At 53.1% G+C, this 18,925-nt stretch overlaps 1 protein-coding gene across 3 annotated transcripts in view; it reads right to left on the reverse strand.

Annotated features, from left to right (window-relative positions):
• Window positions 1-364: 364 nt before the first annotated feature.
• The window catches only part of UBE2O (ubiquitin conjugating enzyme E2 O), a 66,844-nt gene continuing 48,283 nt past the window's right edge, over window positions 365-18,925 (reverse strand). The window contains exons 2-18 of one of the 3 annotated variants that reach the window (XM_039476434.2): window positions 16,331-16,390; window positions 16,024-16,134; window positions 12,787-12,884; window positions 12,240-12,303; window positions 11,186-11,329; window positions 10,630-10,739; window positions 10,411-10,486; window positions 9,678-10,150; window positions 9,077-9,231; window positions 8,712-8,824; window positions 8,496-8,624; window positions 8,043-8,135; window positions 6,354-7,050; window positions 5,944-6,080; window positions 2,752-2,955; window positions 2,599-2,656; window positions 365-2,460 (exon numbers count right to left, since the gene is read on the reverse strand). In XM_039476434.2, the coding sequence (XP_039332368.2) occupies window positions 1,790-2,460; window positions 2,599-2,656; window positions 2,752-2,955; window positions 5,944-6,080; window positions 6,354-7,050; window positions 8,043-8,135; window positions 8,496-8,624; window positions 8,712-8,824; window positions 9,077-9,231; window positions 9,678-10,150; window positions 10,411-10,486; window positions 10,630-10,739; window positions 11,186-11,329; window positions 12,240-12,303; window positions 12,787-12,884; window positions 16,024-16,134; window positions 16,331-16,390 (3,393 nt within the window). In that variant the 3' untranslated portion in view covers window positions 365-1,789. Of the gene's footprint in view, window positions 2,461-2,598; window positions 2,657-2,751; window positions 2,956-5,943; window positions 6,081-6,353; window positions 7,051-8,042; window positions 8,136-8,495; window positions 8,625-8,711; window positions 8,825-9,076; window positions 9,232-9,677; window positions 10,151-10,335; window positions 10,487-10,629; window positions 10,740-11,185; window positions 11,330-12,239; window positions 12,304-12,786; window positions 12,885-16,023; window positions 16,135-16,330; window positions 16,391-18,925 lie in introns of all 3 variants that reach the window. The other 2 variants (XM_039476433.2, XM_039476432.2) reach the window with 2 other exon arrangements.

An 18,925-nucleotide genomic window follows, 5' to 3' on the forward strand; every position in this document is an offset into this window, starting at 1 on the left:
CCTCTGGGGACCACAGCTGCAGGAAGACTGCTCTAAGCTGGCTCTTGAGGAGCACAACAGCAGCCAGAAGAGGCCAGAGGACTACCCCAGGACAGGAAGTGCAAAAGGCGGGCAAGCAGACCTGGCGGGTGGAGGGCGGGGGTGGGGTGGTGGTGCCGAAGCCAGGACCCACTGCCATATGCCTTCCCTGGCAACAGGCTCTTTCCTTCCCCAGGAAGGGTATGTGTGAGGGACACAAGCACACAGTGCCCCAGAGAGGAAGAAAGGCAACGGAGCCCAGATGAATGGCAGAGGCAGGTTTAATGGTGTCACCTTGTCTTGTTAATGAGCCAACCAAAAAAAAAAAAAAAAAAAAAAAAAAAAATGCAAGTAAAAAAAAGTTTAATCACACAGCACTTTATACAGATAGTGTAAGCAGTAGGCATTCACATCTCCACATGTACAATGCACTGGGAAGCTCAGCCCCACCAATCACTCTGGGTGTTTCTCAAATAAGATACTGACTCGGCTCCAAATGCCACGGCACGTGGCCTGGCTCCGTCCTCCCGCAGCTCTGCTGGCTGGGCGGTCACAGCACAGCACAGGTGTGGAGCCCACTTAAGGCTGACAAGACGCATCATGCTTTGGCTTTTTTTTTTTTTTTTTGTCTTTTTTTCTAATAAGAGTTAATATCTTTGCTTTCGAGCTTTTTTTCCCAACCTTAAATATTACATACATACACCAAAAATTACATAGCTGCAATGTGCTCAACAGCATCCTCTTGGCCTGGAGCTTCACATTATCAAAAGCTTAGAAAACTTGTAAACCTCTGGGCCTGTCTCTGGGCACTAGGAGAGCCCCTGCGGCCATCCCCTTTTGGATTGAGCCTGCAGTTTGTAAGCAAAGGGCTGACAGCAGGCCTCCTTCTAGTCCAAGAGAGGGCTGGCTCGCTCGGAGTTCAGTGAGCTGCACGCCACATCCCAGTGTGACCATGTGATGGGGGAGAGGCCCTAGCACTTGTCCTCGTCTTGTGCAGCTGCTCTGGCCCCAGCAGCCTCCAACAGAAGAGCAAGGCACCTACAGCTGTTGCTTTCCCCACAGCTCCCTGGTCCTCAACTCCATGTGCATATGTGAAGGCCACTACCTCTAATGGGTGTCACCCCGAACCCAGCCTGGTCCCAACCTCTCTTAGAGAGCAAGTTCAACAGGCCTGGGGGCTACAATGTGGTAGACAGGCCAGTGTAGAGCTGGGAGTCAGTGACAGCAGCTACAACTCCCAAGGGATAGTGTTGACGCTGGGGGACTAGGGAGGAGGACCTGGTGGTGGTGGCAGCAGGAGGGTTTGGGACACAGGGAGGCTCAAGTTGAACTGAAGAGGCTGAAAAGGACCAGGGGAATTGTTGGTGCAACCCACACTTCATGCAAGGCACATCTGCTCTCCTGCGGGTCTGCAGGGCACCGGCCCAGAGAGCCCAGTGGCAGGCCCTGGAATACCCGCCTCTGACCTGAGAAGGGACAGCAAGGGAGCAAGTGCCGGGACATTCTGCTGGGGTGACAAATGGAAAATCAGCAACAAGGTTCAGATTTTCTTTGCCACAGGGGACCCGCCTGTTGAAATCTTGCTTCAGAATAAACGGCGGCATCTCAGCACACTTCTTGTACTTCAGCATCAAACTCACCTTGGGGAGAAGAGGGCAGTGAGGGCTTGCAGTGGGGACAGAGGGGCATGGGAAGAGGGCGATTCCGGGGGGAGTGAGCAGACAGCGGCTGGCCTCTCCCACGGTGATGCTCCTTCCTCTGTACCTGGCACCTACTTGTCCTCTGTGCACTCCGGCATGCCTGCCTCTAGCAGGGCAGCCCGGAACTGCATCAGGACACCCCGGATGCTCTTGATGAAACCCTTGGAAAGCGGGAAGAGGGGGAAGCCGATGTCAGGGTAGCCACTCTTCTCAGGTAAGAAGCTCCGGTAGCTCTTTCTCCGCTTCTTTGGTTTGACACTGGGCGGCACCGATGTGTCCGGTGCGGTCTCCGAAGTCTGGTCTGTGTGGTCCCTGCTAGCTGAGGCTGGGCCCTGGGCACCGCCCTCTGAGTCTGAGCCCTGGGAGGCCTCTCCTGGGCCTGGCCCTCCATCCTCAGGTTCTTGTTGGCCGGAGTCTGAGAGTTCGGCTATAGCTGGGGGCTCTGGAGAGCAGCTGGCCTTGGGGACCCCGTTAGGCAGAGCCTGGGCCCTCTCCAGCAGGGCGTGGGTTTCCAGCCAGGACTCGATGCGGTTCACCAGCCGCCAGCCACCAGTGCTAAAGTGTTGCCTGATCTCCTGCTCAAAGACCTCAGGGGGCCGCCGCACCAGCTGGGTCATGGACTGCACCACACGGATCAGTGCCATCTCATTGTAGCAGCGACTGTTCTCATAGCCTTCCTGCAGGCCCCGGTCACTGTCGAAGCCGGCTTCGTTGTAGTATGGTTCGTTCACCAGGATCAGACCTGTGGGAAAGGGACACCCTCCCACAGTGGGTGGGAGAAGCCCACGGCGCAGGCCTACCCTCCACCCTCCAGGGATCCATCAGTCACTTCCCTCCACTGGCCCTCCCTGTCTGCACCCCTGCTTCAGCCCAACTGTACCTTGGATGGAGATGAGCACCTGGAGAAGGCTGGACTTGCTTGTCCACCTCTCTGTCCCCTGAAACACACAGGACACCATCAATTCTGTTCCCCCAGCCCCTATCCCCAACTGGCTCTTCCTCCTTCTTGGCTGGGGCCTGGCACTACACTCACCTTTCCAATCCAGGTGCCCAGGAGGCTGACGCACACCTTCCCATTGTCATACAGGTTGGGGTTCAGGCGGCCACTGCACTGGGAGAGGTAGCAGAAGTGGGGGGGCACGGCTGGGTAGATGTTGGGGAGCTGAATGTCAAACAAGTAGAGGCCGTCCTCATAGGGGGTTCGAGTGGGGCCCTTGATGAGGGCTGAGAAGAGGTCCTATGTAGGGAGGGAGGGAGGCTGAGGTTGGCAGGGTGTAAGGGGGGTGTCCTGCATGTGGTATCTGCATCTGCCCTTTCCCAAGACACTGTGCAGATGAAGCAGGAAGGGCACCTGGGACTCCAGATGCCACCAGCAGTGGAGAAGCTAAGCACAAATACCTCTGTGCCAAACTGCCTGGAATCTTTTTTTTTTTTGGAGACAAGGTCTTATTCTGTTGCCCAGGCTGGAGTGCACTAGTGCAATAATGGCTCACTGCAGCCTCCCAAGTAGCTGGCACTACAGTGTGTGCCACCATGCCTGGCTGATTTATTTTTTGTAGAGACAGGGTCTCACTATGTTGCCTAGGTTGGTCTCAAACTCCTGGGCTCAAGTGATCCGCCTGGCTCAGTCTCCCAAAGTGCTGGGTTTACAGGCATGAGCCACTGTGCCTGGTCCTTAACTGGAATCTTTGAACCCTGGCTAAGAGAAATATTCGAAATGAGTTTTTATCTTATCAAGTGGTTTTCCTCATAAATCATTACTTTAAAATTGTATTCCTCAGCCAGATGTGGTGGCTTATACCTGTAATCCCAGCACTTTTGTGAGGCCAAAGTGGGAAGACTTGAGGCCAGGAGTTCAAGACCAGCCTGGGCAACATAGTGAGACCCTATCTCTACAAAAAATACAAAATTAGTTGGGCATAGTGGTGCACACCTGTAATCCTAGCTAATCAAAGTGGAAGGATCACTTGAGTCCAGGAAATTGAGGTTGCAGTGAGCTATGATCACACCACTGCACTCCAGTCTGGGCGACAGAATGAAACCTTGTCTCTTAAAAACAAAACAAAACAAAAAGACTCCTCTAAACACCTGCCCCAACCTTATCTCCCACAAGGCAAGTAGTACAAACAGTTCCAAGCTGAAAGGCAGCTCCAGGATGGTGGGGCCTGGGGAATTAGGGATGGTCTCTCCACCAGAAGCTGACAGTGAGGGTTTGAACTCCAGGGGAGATATTGGGAGACCACCATTCCACAGACATCTGAAATCTGTGCATCTATTTGCGTGCACGTGTGTGTGTGTGATCTCAACTGCCAGGGCAATGGGCGAGGTCAGTGATGAGCTGAGAAGCAACAAGGGCAGAGCGCCAGCTGGGGTGAGGGAACTGCTCATGCATGCTCTTATCGGTGCCACCCTGGGAGCCTCCAGAGAACACACTACTTTTCTTCTCCCAAGTGAGATTTTGGGAAAACAGAACAAACCAAAAAATACTGTTCCTGTTTTTCCTCAGCACAGCTGAGAAAACCCAGAATTTTCAAAAGGAATTTTACTATAACCCATGCAAAAAACAAAAGTGTTATTAAGAATCTCAAGCAAGGCCGGGCGCGGTGGCTCAAGCCTGTAATCCCAGCACGTTGGGAGGCCGAGGCGGGTGGACCACGAGGTCAGGAGATCGAGACCATCCTGGTCAACATGGTAAAACCCCGTCTCTATTAAAAATACAAAAAATTAGCTGGGCGTGGTGGCACGTGCCTGTAATCCCAGCTACTCAGGAGGCTGAGGCAGGAGAATTGCCTGAACCCAGGAGGCGGAGGTTGTGGTGAGCCGAGATCGCGCCATTGCCCTCCAGCCTGGGCAACAAGAGTGAAACTCCATCTAAAAAAAAAAAAAAAGAATCTCAAGCGGCACTGGACTTAGGACCCTGCCTAGCCTTGTTCCAGGGAGGGGCTGCTCTGGGCCCATCTCAACAGCGCCCCTCTTGGCAGCTCTCAGGATCCCTACTCTTTCTTTTCTTTGCCCTCTTCCTTCCAGGACAGGGCCAGAACTGGGGCCTCAGACTCAGATTCAGAGTCTAGCATGGTGCCTGGCTTGAAGCACAGGCCCAGTAAGGGATTGCTGAGTAAACAAGGTGGCAGGCAAACGGGCTTGCCTGTTCACAGGTGGCATTCATGCTGCCTCAGTAAACATGACTCAGAGACACTAGGCCCCATCCACAAACAGAAGAGTGAGAAAATGGAATGTGGTGTGGCCACATGTTGTTGTCCTATTTTGTAGGTAAAAAGGAAGAAACTAGATCATTACAAATCAACATGGGTAGGTCTTAAGCAAATTAGAGATGATGTATATACAATGACATACTCTAGGCCAGGCACAGTGGCTCACACCTGTAATCCCAGCACTTTGGGAGGCCGAGGCAGGCAGATCACAAGGTCGAGAGACTGAGATAATCCTGGCCAACATGGTGAAACCCCGTCTCTACTAAAAATACAAAAATTAGCTGAGTGTGGTGGCACGGGCCTGTAGTCCCAGCCACTTGGGAGGCTGAGGCAAGAGAATCACTTGAACCCAGGAGGCAAAGGTTGTAGTGAGTTGAGATCAGGCCACTGCACTCCAGCATGGCGACAGAGTAAGACTTCATCTCCAACAACAACAACAAAAAAAAATAAAAAGGCAAATACTCTGTGTAAATAAATCATACAAAATACTCTGTACTTATGGTGATACATGAACATGTCAAAATACTTTTTTGATGTATAAAAAATGTAAAAATACATTAAAAAGGTGGTAATCCATGGTCATCCATTTGGAAGGAGACCCACTAAACTTCCAGCAGTCCTCTGGGTGTGGGAAGAGACCTATGATTCAGGAAGAAAGGGAAGTGAGAGCTGGTCAAAGGCAACTTTAGCTCTTCCACTTCCACTCAAAGGATCTGCAATGTTCTAATTTTTCAAAAAGAAGAGCAGGCTTGAGGAGTACTCATAATATAATTAATTTCAAACTCATTTTTTAAAGGAGGCAGAAAAGAAAACCATCTGGCCTGGGCACACGGCTTTCCGCCAGCCCTCACCTGACTGCACCTGTGACCACCCCTGTAAAAGGTGGGTAGGTGGGTGGGTGTCCTCACAGGTGCCAGTCAGCCCTGGAACTTTGAGGACCCAAGGCTGGTGGCCTCTTGGGCACTGGGCGCCCACACAGCACATCTGCACCTGCCCATGCCAAGCCTACTTGCCATTCTATCTTCAAAAGTCTTGACCATGATGCCCTCGGGCAGTGAGGTAGCCAGCAGCGCCATCTCCTTCCGCACTGTGCTGAAGAACTTCTTAGCTTCTGGTGGCTGGAACTCAATTTTCTTAAAAGAATGATTTGCTAGAGGAGGAAAGAGAGCAGTCAGTCACTCATGGAGAGGCCCTGGAGCTCTCCATCTGAAAACCTGGCTGGACAGGTGAGCACACCCCCAGACTTCCCACTCGCCGCTGCTGGCCTCAGCACTGTAACCACACAGGGAAATTGTTTGCCCTGGGCCAGGAGTTGGGGGCCAGTGAGGACTAACCACCTAACCACCCGCACCCAGATCTGGTGACACAAACAGGAGCCCCGAGAAGGCGAGGGAAGGTGAAGACTGGGCAAAGACTGACTCACAGGGTGCAAACTCCAGCACGGAGAAGACCTCGCCCTTGGCGCTGGTGAAGGTGACGCCAGGCTTGCCACCACACTGCTGACAGAGCACCGGGGTCTCACTGGGCCACTCGGCCTTCACAGGTGACTGCCCCTCGGGCTTGTCCTCCTTGCGCTCTACGTCGGGCACTGCCTCCATTTTCTCCTCCTCTGCAATGGCCACATTGTCCAGGGTTTTCTTGAGGTTTTCCTGTAGCTTCTTGATGTCATCCAGAAACTTCTTCTCCCGAGTTGGCTTCTCAGGCTCCACAGTGGGAGAGGTGGGTGAGCCCGTCAGCAGCTGCTCCACGGTCATGTTCTTGAGGCTCTCCAGGATCTTGATGGCCTCTTTCAACTCCCGGAAGCTCTTGGGAGGCCCGTCCTTGCCAGCCTTCTCCATCAGCCCGGCCATGGGGGCGGCCATGGCCACAGCGCCCTGGACAGCAGCTGTGGCTGCCTCTTCACTGATCACCACTCCCTTGTCCTCCTCAGGGGCCACTGGCTGCTCCGTGGGTGGGATGGGGGGCTCCTCTATCTTGGGGTGCTCATCCTCCACCAGCCCATTGTCCGTCTCCCAGCTGTCACTGTCATCTTCCCACTCATCCGAGGATGCCCCGCTGGTGCTGCCTTCTACTGAATCATAGTCTGACTCCTCAATCTCAGACTCAATGTTGTACAAGTGCTGGGGGCAGAAGGGAAGTGCCAGGGCAATGCAGACAGGAAGTTACCTCCCTACCACAAAGGAAGAGCTCTGGGGATCCCTGATCTGCATAGCTGATGGGGACTGGGCTCATGAGGCCCTGGCAACCTCATTCCACTCTTTCCCCGCCCTGTGTTCTGGATTTTGCAGTCCCTAGGTCTCTGGGAGAGGCCCTCCACCTGTCCCAGCCCCCAGCTGGACCCAAAGCCCCAGCCAGTGGTCTGTTTCAGCCTCCCCTCCCGCTCTGTGCACTTGGTCAGCATCTGCCTAAGGAGGCAGGCGACCTTGACAGGCCCAGCCCCACACCTGAAAAGCTCAGGGTCAGCTAATGATGCAGGCGGGGAGGCCCATGTGGGGCTGCACTGGGAGCTGGGAACATACCTAAGGAGGGTACGTGTGGAAGGGCCAGCACAACCTGCTGCCTTCCCTGGAATGACCATTAAGGTGATGGGACAAGTCATTCCTGCCCCCGCCCTGTCCCGCCCCTCACCCCCTATGCAGAAGCCAGGAGAGGAGAGCTGGGCTGTGCAGCTCCAGCCAGGGAGGCGAGGGAAGGAGAGCCTGTGTGGCCCTTCAGCTCAGGACTCAGCAGCTGGGGCTAGAATGGGGCCAGCTCTCTCCTTTCTCTCCTTCGCTGTTAGAGCTTTTTAGAAAGGGTGATAGGAAAGTCTCCATCTCCTTTTAGGAAGGAACTTGCATTATTCTTAGCATAGTGATAATCCAGGAAAATCCTGGAGGTCTGTGAAAATCTACATGCACCCAGCGATGGATGGGAGAAGTGAGGCCGGTGGGCCACCTGCAGGCTGCCCCCAACCCCGCACCCAGGGCTGTGTGGAATGCTCGCCTTTCTCCTCAGGCTTTTGCTGAGATCTCACCAGGAAGACCCAAGAACCCACCTTCAGGCTACACGACTCTGGCCCCAGCCCAAGCTGCTATAGTCACAAGCCCAGCAGGGGGACTTGCCAGAGCCTCACCTGGGGCAGGATGATGGTCTTTGAGTTGTCAGCCCACACCACCTCCACCTTGCTGCTGACATCCACACGGGCCACCTGGCCTACTGATGGCTGCTGGGCAAAGGGGACAGAGTCAGGGGGCCCAGCTCCAGCCCCAGCTCCCCAGCCCTCCTGTGCTCTGCAGTGACTGACATCACGCCCACCCAGCTTGTGACAAGGAACTTAGCTCCCCTGGTAAACGTAACCAGCAGCGGCTCAAGAAACCTGACCCCAGCAGAGAGGCAGGGGAACAAGTCCCTCTGAAGCTGCTAGGGCTGAGCAGCAGCTTGACTTTGGGGCAGCTGCTCTCCTGGTGACAATGAGCCCGAGGACTTTCAGCTCTTGTTGCCTAGAGCCACCTGGTGGCAGCATCAGGGACTGCAGCTGCTCACAGGGCAGGGAGCAGCGATCCAGAACCTGAATTTGAAGGTATACCTCATCCTCCTTGTGAGGAGCCCCGTCCTCAGTATTGCCGATGCGGATGACGATGTCAGTTGTACGGAACCGAAAGTCAGGGTGGTCAGCAATGTCGTAAACACTCACATCTTCCTCTTCTCCAATTAGCTGTGGCATAGGACAGGCCATCGTGAGCTAGGGGCCTACACCCAACCCCAGAGCCCAGCTGAAGAAAGCAGTAGGGGCAGCACACACCTCCACATCGTCGCCACTTGGCCGCAGCTTGAACCACTTCACCATGCAGGTACGACCGATGTGGTCACCAGACTGTACCACACCGTAGACGGCAGGGTCTGGACAGCTCTGGACTAGGGAACCAGAGGAAGGGATGCAACTAGCTAAGGGACCCGGGCTAAGGAGCCCATGTCTCAAGCCAGTGCAGGGTGCAGAACCCTGACCTTCCCCAATCTTGGAAATGGCGAGCCCCATTCATGAGGGCAGTCCCCTTCCCGACCTCCTTTTAGCTCTGACCCCAGATCCTTTGCCTGTTCTTTCCAAGCCCCAACCTGGGCCCTCATTGGCGACCACCCTGCTGGCTGCCCTTTCAGAGCTGGCACTACCTCGCTTATCTACCACGAAGTCTCCGGGGCAGAATTCGTTGTTGTCCAAGTGGTGCACGGGGAAGAGATCATTGGAGCGGATGTTGCATTCCACGGAGCCATCCTGCCACATCACGTCAGCTGAGGTCATTGTGGTCACCACCTCCACTGCCACCCTGCCAGGTGCAGGCCAGTCAGCAGGCCATGCAAAAACACCCCCCCTCCCTGACCGCCACCCCAGGGAAAGGGCAGAGAATCTTTCTGTCCCTTCCCATCCCTGCGGGCTCGGTAACCTGAAACTCTGAGTCCCAGGCCGGTAGGATGAGTCTCTGGTGCACAGGAAGCGAACCCAGGCTTCCAAGGCCATGCATTCTCTGAGAACGGGACCCACTTGGGAGAGCTCAGGCAAATGTGGTCCCAGAAGGCCAAACTTAAGGCCACCACCACCATTCCACCCTCTGTACCATTCCTAAGTCTCTGCTTTCCACCAGGGCCTACCCCAGGCACTCGAGCCACTACAAGGTATGCAGAGTGTGTGTGCAAGCACAGGCATGCACACTGACGTGCACTCTGCCTGGCTTCATGCTGATGCCATGGGGAAGGGGCACAACTCTGAGTTTACCTGTCCCCTGGCTTGAAGTCTCGGGTGATTTTATTCTTCTTCCTCTTGTGTTTGCGCTTCAAGTTTTTGATGGACAAGGGGATGCTCTTTTTGCGACTCGTGCCACTACCACTCTGGGAGGAAGTGGTGGAGCTGGCGGAGGAGGTCACTGAGCTGGTGTCATCTGTGTCATCGGCAGCCTCATCATCTGCGTCCTGCTCTGCTGAGTGCAGCCTGTCGTCTCTGCCTTCTTTTAGCAGGAATGGGGGCAGCTGATCTCCTGCCTCGTGGGGCTCCTCTACGCCCTCATCCTGTATCTCTACGGGGCTGGCAGAGCCATCAGGTGTTTCCTCAGGGCTGGCGGAGTCCACTTCACTCTTGGCTTTGGCTTCCCCCTTCTTGTCTGGGTCTTCCATGGAATGGTCCCTGGAACACTGGGTGTCCGGGGAGCATGACATGATCCGCACAACCTGCTTCTTCAACAGGCGCTTCACCTGCAAGAGCGAAGCAGAGAGGACACAACTGTGAGGATGATAGCTGTATTCACCTGAGTAGCTGGCAAGGGTCATCAGGGCTGCTGCCCACCAAGGCCTAAAGCACAGACTGTCCTTGTTGGCCATGGAAATGGCTCAAGGCCAGTTCCTCAAATGCCCACCAACCCCCAACCCCAAGGACATACCTTCTTGGCCATAGAGCCCTCCCCCTGGGCGCAGTTTTTTTCTGGACATTCCCAGGCAATCTTGGCTGGCTCTACCTTGGCTGGGAAGACATACAGACAGCGCTCCCCAAGCTGCCGCTGAGCATGGTCAAAGCATCCGAGACGCTTCACCCTGGTTGAGGGAGAAGTGGGGGTGAGCCAGGCTGAACTCTTGGGAGGCCAGCAGTGTTCTCCAGCCTCCCTAGGTATCTGTGGCCGGGGCCCAGAGCCCTGTCCCATGCGTGCCCCTGGGTTGCTGGCAGTAGGGCATCTCACCTGCCTAGGTTTTCCTGGGTGATGACAGAGGGTGGGGGGCTGACGCTGTCCGTGCCCCCTGGACAGAAACTCTTGGTAATCCATGTAACTTTCAGCTCTACAACCTGCACCTGGGGATGGCAGGTGGGACACGCCAGTCAGGGCAGGCTCTGACAGCACTCTTTAGCCAGCTGCCCAGGGCCCACTTGACCTCCAGAGGAGGAAACTGATCTTCCTAGTGCAGGACCAAGTACAGACACATCAGAGTAGGCCCCAACTGTAACCACGGTCCCAATGCAACACGCAGGACCAGTGTCACTGCTCATACCAGCTAGGGGCCACTGCTGGTCACTCACTACCCTCCCACCTTGCTCAGGCTGGGCTGGGGGACATCTGTCTTTTGGTCACTATGACTAGAGCTTGGGTTTTCCTTATCCTTAAAGCCCTTTGAGATCAACAGGGTCCAGAAGCTGAAGAGTGGGGCTCAACCCTCAGAGCAGGCAGGAAAGGGGCAGCAGCTCAGCTCCAGGGCGTAGAGGTCAAGGACTCTGTCTCCTGACCCTAGGCCCAAACCCACCTCTTCCACCACCACTCGGAACTTGCTCTTGGTACTGAGCACGGGCTTGACACCTGACAGCCATTGGACACTGGAGAAGATCTTGGCGGGGCCAATGAGCACCTGGCCTGGGTAGAAGCCGTAGGAATCGTCAAAGAAGAGACCCTGTGGGATTTGGGGCCAGAGGAAAGTCCCTGTGAGCAGTGCCTCCTTGAATGACCATGTTCTCCACACCTGTGCCTGCCAGCTGCCCACCTGCAGAAGCCCACTCACACACAGGCGCTACATGCCCTAAAACAAGTCATGAGGCTCAAGAATGGCTCTTCCCAAACCCTGGGTGTGTAGAGGTCACCTGGCACCCTTGTTCAAATGTAGGCTGACTCATTCCATGCTCTTTGGTCAAGGGCTCACACTCTGAGGAATAAGGCTCCAGAGAGCAGTGGTCCTGAAACCTGTTTGCTCACACACCCCCTGTATATCTACTTGTTTGCTATTTGTGTCCATGTACTACTGTAACTAATACATCATCCTGTATTGAGAGAGCAACAGATGAGAGAAAAAGGCTAACAGAAATGCAAATAAAAGTTCTAATACTGCCAGGCACAGTGGCTCACGCCTTTGTAATTATAGCACTTTGGAAGGCCAAGGTGGGTGGATTACCTGAGGTCAGAAGTTCGAGACCAGCCTAGCCAACATGGTGAAACCTCATCTCCACTAAAAATACAAAAATTAGCTAGGCATGGTGGCACATGTCTATAATCCCAGCTACTCGGGAGAATGAGGCCAAAGAATTGCTTGAACCTGGGAGGCGGATGTTGCAGTGAGCCAAGATCGCGCCACTGCACTCTAGCCTGGGCGACAGAGTAAGACTGTCTCAGGAAAAAAAAAAAAAAAAAAAAAAGTTCTAATACTTTCCGCCTATACCCAAACTTTTAGTGCCTCTGGCGCACACTCAACCCTCTTCCAGGAAACCACTCTGTTTAGTCAGGGACAGCTACAAGTTCTTTGCTAAGAAGTCCTCCTCCCAGAGGACTGAGCAACCAAAGAAGGGCGTGGCCTGGACACAGCACGCTACCGAGTCGCTGACGTGCGGGCAGACATCATAGAGCTTGGCACCATCTTCCGTGTTCATGGAGCACCTAAAACAGAGAACAGAGGCTTGGTCTCCACCAGGGGACACAGTGAGTACCAAACAGTTGCGATCCTAAGATGCCAATCCACCAAGTGCCCGAAACAGCAAAATTCATCTTCCACCATCAGCTCAGCCCGAGGTAGTACAAAAAACTCTCCCACAATGAACAAGACCCCAAGTGCCACTGGAGTGCTCAGCACCATCACAGTGCCTCAAGTAAAGCACCAGTCCCTAGCAGATATCCTCAATGAACATGCTTCTCCCCGTGGCAGGACAGATCAGAAACTGAGCAACAGAATTAGGCCATGGCAGATGAAGAGAATGCCACAGGGTTAGGCCCTGCTTTGCAGGCCCCGGATGCCATCAACATCTGTCACTGCTCTTGATCAAACCTGTCATCACTGGCCCCACGAGGAAATACCCTCTTCCTCCCCTCTTTCCAAGAAGCTGTCCTTCCCAAGCCAATGGCTCCTTGGTGGTGAGACTCTACCTGGCGCCGTTGGATAGCTTCAGGATGATCTGGTTCTTCAAGTCATAGACCTTCCCCAGCCAGCAGTCATAGGCAATGTAGTCCCCATACATGAAGGGCTGCAGACCAAGGGAGCAGGGACAGTGAGACACAGCAGACAACACTCATGTCCAGGGCACAGATTCCTCTATGCCCCACTGAGACAGGTAGGGGGAAGGATCTAGACAGCCCATTGCCTGGACCGGTTGGCTACCAGTCCTAAATAGCTGCTGCAGCAGGCCATCCCTACAAGTTCTAGGCTGCATCCCAGCTGCTCGTCCCAGTGAGAAAGAAGTGGTGGTGGTGGTGGTGGTGGGGCTGCCTAGAGGTAACGGGGTGGTTTATGCAGGGGCAGAGGCCTGATGGCATCCATGGACATGGGACATCCACTGACACAGGACAACTGGCAAGTAGTCTGTGGAGGCGGCAGGCAGAGGAGGCAGCCATACCGCTGAGGGGTGGCTATTTGGACAGTGTTCTGAGTAAATCCATTAGCATATCGAGGATATTGACAGCCGAGTCCCTCACTGTTGGAGAAGGTGCCCAGGTGTTTACTAACAGAAGGGGAGAAGGAAGAGTCTACTGTGGTGTTTAAGTAGAACTGGATGTATCAGGATGAACTTATATATTTTATTTTATTTCTATTGTTGAGACAGGGTCTTGCTCTGTTGCCCAGGCTGGAGTGCAACGGTGTGATATTCTTGGCTTACTGCAACCTCTGTCTTTGGGCTCAAGTGATTCTCCCACCTCAGTCTCCTGAGTAGCTGGGACTATAGGCATGCATCACCATGCCCCGCCAATTTTTTCATATTTTTCTGTTGTTGAGATGAGGTTTTGCTATGTTACCCAGGCTGGTCTTGAACTCCTGAGCTCAAGTGATCCACCTGTCTCAGCCTCTCAGTGTTGGGATTATAGGCATGAGCCACTGTGTCCAGCCTGAACTCATATACTTTAACATACACATAGAACAGGTAGTGACATATTTAGATGTGTGTATGCATGTAATACATGTGTATTTCCTAGTGTGTCCCAAAAGGGCCAAGTAGCAATTAGCACAACTAGCATCCAGATTTGGGTTTTAAAAATTCCATTCTTTGAATGCAATGAGGCTTCTTGGAGAAATGGTTGATTCTGGGGCTGGATCACAAAAAGTGCAAGATGAGCCTGGCACAGCACACCTCATGCCAGAAAGAAAGAAAATACTTAAAAAACCAACAGAAAGGGCCATGTGAAAAGGACATGAAAGCCAGCCTGAAGAGGCTCCCATTGGCTATACCTGGGATCACCTAAGCAACAGAACAGGTAATAGTAGCAATTAATTACAACCAATGGATAAAACAGAAATCTCTAAGTCCATACTGATTTTAAAAAATGAATAAATAAATGTCGGCAGAAGATAGAGCTCTTCTACAAAGCAGAATGCCAGCTGATAGAAATGGGGGGCAGCCAGGGAGTCATAAAACCACCATTTAGCAACATCAGAGCAATGGCTGGTGCAGGAGGAACTGTGAATGGAGGTCAAAGCTGATGGATTTCAGTTTGACAAATAATAGGTAGTTCATCGACATAATCCGGGACTATGTTCCCACAGAATACAATCACTTAAGGGGGTAAATGGTGAGTTTACGGTGGAGAGACCTGGAGGACACCAACATGAGCAGGGATCAAAGTGAATAACCCCAACACTTTGGCTATGGGGTACCATGAACCAGCGCAAAGCTCAGTGGCATTTCTGTGGCGGGCCTGCCATGAATGCGTGGGCATGAGGCAATACCAGATAGACCCAGGCTGAGGGTCAAGTTACTGACTGTTCCACTGTTTGGGACATGGAAGACAAAGATAGGCTAGGAAATGATTCCAGATTGGAGAGAAATTAAAGAGGTGACAACTAAACGCAAGATGCGTTCCTGAATTGGGTCCTGGATATGAAAAAAACCAAAAAAAGAGTAGAGTTGGGACAACTTAATGCGGTCTATGGACGAGACAGTAATTATCAATGTCCACTTCCCAATCTGGGGGTTAAAGTGGTTACACTGGAGGCTGTCCTTGTTTTTGGAAAATACAGAGAGGTATATTCAGGGGTAGGTGACAGGGCATCATATCTGTAGCTTGCTCTCAAAGCTTGCTCTTTTTTATTCCCAAAATGTTTTGGGAATAAAAAAGACCGGAGAAGGATCTCAGGGAGAAGGAGGGAGGGAAGGTGATGGAGTAAACGGAGTGAAATCTTAACAGCTGAGGAACCTGGATGAGAGGGACACAGGAATTTACAACTTTTTGGTAGGTTTGAAATTATTTAAAAAATAAAATTGCCGGGTGCGATGGCTCAAGCCTGTAATCCCAGCACTTTGGGAGGCCGAGGCGGGTGGATCACGAGGTCAAGAGATCGAGACCATCCTGGTCAACATGGTGAAACCCCCTCTCTACTAAAAGTGCAAAAAATTAGCTGGGCATGGTGGCACGTGCCTGTAATCCCAGCTACTCAGGAGGCTGAGGCAGGAGAATTGCCTGAACCCAGGAGGCGGAGGTTGCGGTGAGCCGAGATCGCGCCATTGCACTCCAGCCTGGGTAACAAGAGTGAAACTCCGTCTCAAAAAAAAAAAGCCAGGCGCGGTGGCTCAAGCCTGTAATCCCAGCACTTTGGGAGGCTGAGGCGGGTGGATCACGAGGTCGAGAGATCGAGACCATCCTGGTCAACATGGTGAAACCCCGTCTCTACTAAAGGTGCAAAAAATTAGCTGGGCATGGTGGCGCGTGCCTGTAATCCCAGCTACTTAGGAGGCTGAGGCAGGAGAATTGCCTGAGTCTAGGAGGCTGAGGTTGTGGTGAGCCGAGATCGCGCCATTGCACTCCAGCCTGGGTAACAAGAGCGAAACTCCGTCTCAAAAAAAAAAAAAAAAAAAAAAAAAAAAAATGTAAAAAATAAAATTATTGAAAATTAAAAAAAAAAAAAAAATTAGAGGTGAATGGAAACCAGTTAAAGACAACCACACCAGCAGTCTATGCTGGGTTTGGGGAAGGGCATCTCCTGACCTCATGTCTAAATGGCTTACTGGAAAGCAGCGAAAACAAGGCTACAGGAGTCAGCTGGTTGCTGTGCTTTGCCTCCTGACCCAGGAAGGCTGTGCTTGGCAAGAGCACAGAGAAGGCTACAGCCCTGAGGTCGTGCCCTAGAGAACCAGAGGGCCCAGAAAGGACAATGAGAAGACAGGGCTGGCTCACCCAGATGTGCTGCAGGTCCTTGCTGTTGACGGGATAGATGATGCAGTTGGTGCCAATGAGCTTGACGGCACAGTCGATGTTGACGTCGATCACTGTGCCACACTGACTGTCCTGGGGGAGGGAGGAGGCATGCAAGCCCCGAGGCGCAGCAGCCCTGGTCCCCATGGGAGACCCAGCCCAGGCCACCCCAGCGTGTCCCCTGCAGAGCTGGCCAGCTCTCCCACATACAGAGCGCAAGGTGGGCAGGCTCAAGTCCCCAAGGTGGCTGCCCCCAGGCCCAGGGCTGGGGTGGGGACGCAGGACTCACGGTGGATCGCATGTGCCGGACCACATCTCGGGGTACCACAGAACGGTCCTCTAGTTTCAGCTGTAAAAGGAAATACCAGTGTGAGAAAATGGGCTCTGAAGCCACCACAGAATACATTTTTCTTCCAAGTTCTTCTGAAGTGTCACGTCCACACTGCTAAGTGCACAAATCCTGTGTTCGGCTAGAAGCATTTTCACAGACTGCACACACCTCCAACCAGCACCTAGATTCACAGGCAGAGCAAGTCACCTGCAGGCCTCCTGGTACCCCTATGGTCACTGTCTTGCCCGCCATCGGCAAACACTCAGCTGACCGGAGGTATCCTTCCTCATGCTAAATGCAGCTCAACGACAGATCACATAAGGCCGCACTTTAAATAAGGATTTAACAGCCCATTCTACAGAGAACAAAATATGTGCTTTGCGTTAAATCCTTTTTCTGCCCTCTGCAAGTACCTGCCCCTGGCTGATCAGTGCTAAGGGAGAGTGGGCTGGGAGAGGAGCAGGACACCGGTCTGTGCTGGGTCACCCTGAAGCCCGGCTATCACCGGACACCACGTTCTCATCTGGGTTATCCTCCTGACCAGCTGTGGCCTGCATCTTATCTGCTGCACTGTGGAGCCCTACAGGCTGCTGAGTAACCCTCAGGACGGCTGGCTCTTGGAGCCTGGCCAACTGCACGAGCACCTGACTGTCCCTTTATGCACAGCTAGCAGCGACCACTGCCTCCTGCTGCTCCACATCCCAACAGCCTAGGCAGGAGATGCTTCCACCAGGCCAGCCTGCCTTCTTTTTTGCTGGTTCCTCAAACCTGGGGCAGCTCCTTTATGGTTCTTTACTGAGTCATAATCATGGACAGGTCTCCGTGTGTGTCCACTTCCAAGACCCCAAACCATGTGTCTAGAGAGCTGTTTCTGCAAATAGCCAACCAGACACTCTGCGGTGGCAGCCTCTCTCGATCTGGGGCACTGAGAGGTCACCATCAAGAAAGGAGAACTGAGTTGCTGAAAAGGAAGATACTGGCTCGAGGTCACTTAAATGCTAGGAATGAAGACTAAAACAAACTCTGCCAGTAGAAGAACATGACTCAACAAAGAAAAGGAAAGAAGAGCACAGGACCCCTTCACCAACCACCAGTGCAGAGAGTCCACAGGAACTCACGAACTCAAGTTTTTTTTTTTTTTTTTTTTTTAACAAGGAGTCTAGCTCTGTTGCCCAGGCTGGAGTGCAATGGTGCAATCTTGGCTCACTGCAACCTCCACCTCCCGGGTTCAAGAGATTTTCCTGCCTCAGCCTCCTGAGTAGCTGGGGCTGCAGGCACATGCCACCATGATCTGGCTAATTTTTGTATTTTTAGTAGAGACGGGGTTTCACTAGGTTGGTTAGGCTGGTCTCAAACTCCTGACCCCATGATCCGCCCTCCTTAGCCTCCCAAAGTGCTGGGATTACAGGCGTTGAGCCACCGTGTCCAGCTATAAACTCAAGTTTCAAATGACAACAAGCCCAGTTCTTAAGAAACAGGGTTCTTGAGTCAGACACAAGAACCTCAGGCAAACCACTCCTGCCGACACGTGGAAGGAGGATGACAGCAGCCATCTCAAGCGTGGCTGAGGCGGAGTCACCAAGGCAGCAGGCGCACAGGTGGCACATGATGCATGGTACAGAGCAGGCGCTCAGCAAGGCCAGCAGCTGTGATCACTGGCCCTGAGAGGTGCAGGCTGAAGAGCCCTGAAAGGCCAAGCTCTCCTTACATCTGCTCTAAGACCCCAGGAGGCTCAAGGGGCATGCTGGCGTGATGGTGCCACTTTTCTAACTGTAAGCACTTTTGTGTGCTGTAACCCTCTGTGCCCAAATCTCCACTCTGAGACATGGTATTTTTTTTTTTTTTTTTTTTTTGAGACGGAGTTTCGCTCATTACCCAGGCTGGGGTGCAATGGCGCGATCTCAGCTCACCGCAACCTCCACCTCCTGGGTTCAGGCAATTCTCCTGCCTCAGCCTCCTGAGTAGCTGGGATTACAGGCACGCGCCACCATGTCCAGCTAATTTTTTTGTATTTTTAGTAGAGACGGGGTTTCACCATGTTGACCAGGATGGTCTCGATCTCTCGACCTCGTGATCCACCCGCCTTGGTCTCCCAAAGTGCTGGGATTACAGGCTTGAGCCAGCGTGCCCAGCTGAGACATGGTATTTTTTTGCACTGCCCCATCCTATCTTAATCCCTGGGTCCCATTTTAGACTTCAAAAAGTCACAATTGCTCAGAGAACCACAAGCTGTAGGACTGACTGCAGAATCCAGTGCAAGGGGGACTGCACCACGTGTGGTGGGAGGGCTGCCTCCACCACTTAGGGGTCCCTGAGAGAGCAGCCAGGAAAGGAGGCGAGAACAGCACAGACACAGACCTAAATCAGTGCAGTCATTGATGGGACACTCTGCTCAGCCTAACCACACCCTTGGGAGTGCAGGGGAAACTGAGGTGTCAACTCTGAAGCTGAAGCAGAAACAAAACAGCTGGTGAAACCTGGCATAATGGCAAGGCCAGAGGCTGGCAGGGCAGGCAGTGCCCAGTGCCCCCAGGAGAGGGAGCCAGTGCAGCA

The sequence above is a fragment of the Saimiri boliviensis genome, chromosome 17, assembly GCF_048565385.1.
Source record: "Saimiri boliviensis isolate mSaiBol1 chromosome 17, mSaiBol1.pri, whole genome shotgun sequence".
NCBI lineage: Eukaryota > Metazoa > Chordata > Mammalia > Primates > Cebidae > Saimiri > Saimiri boliviensis.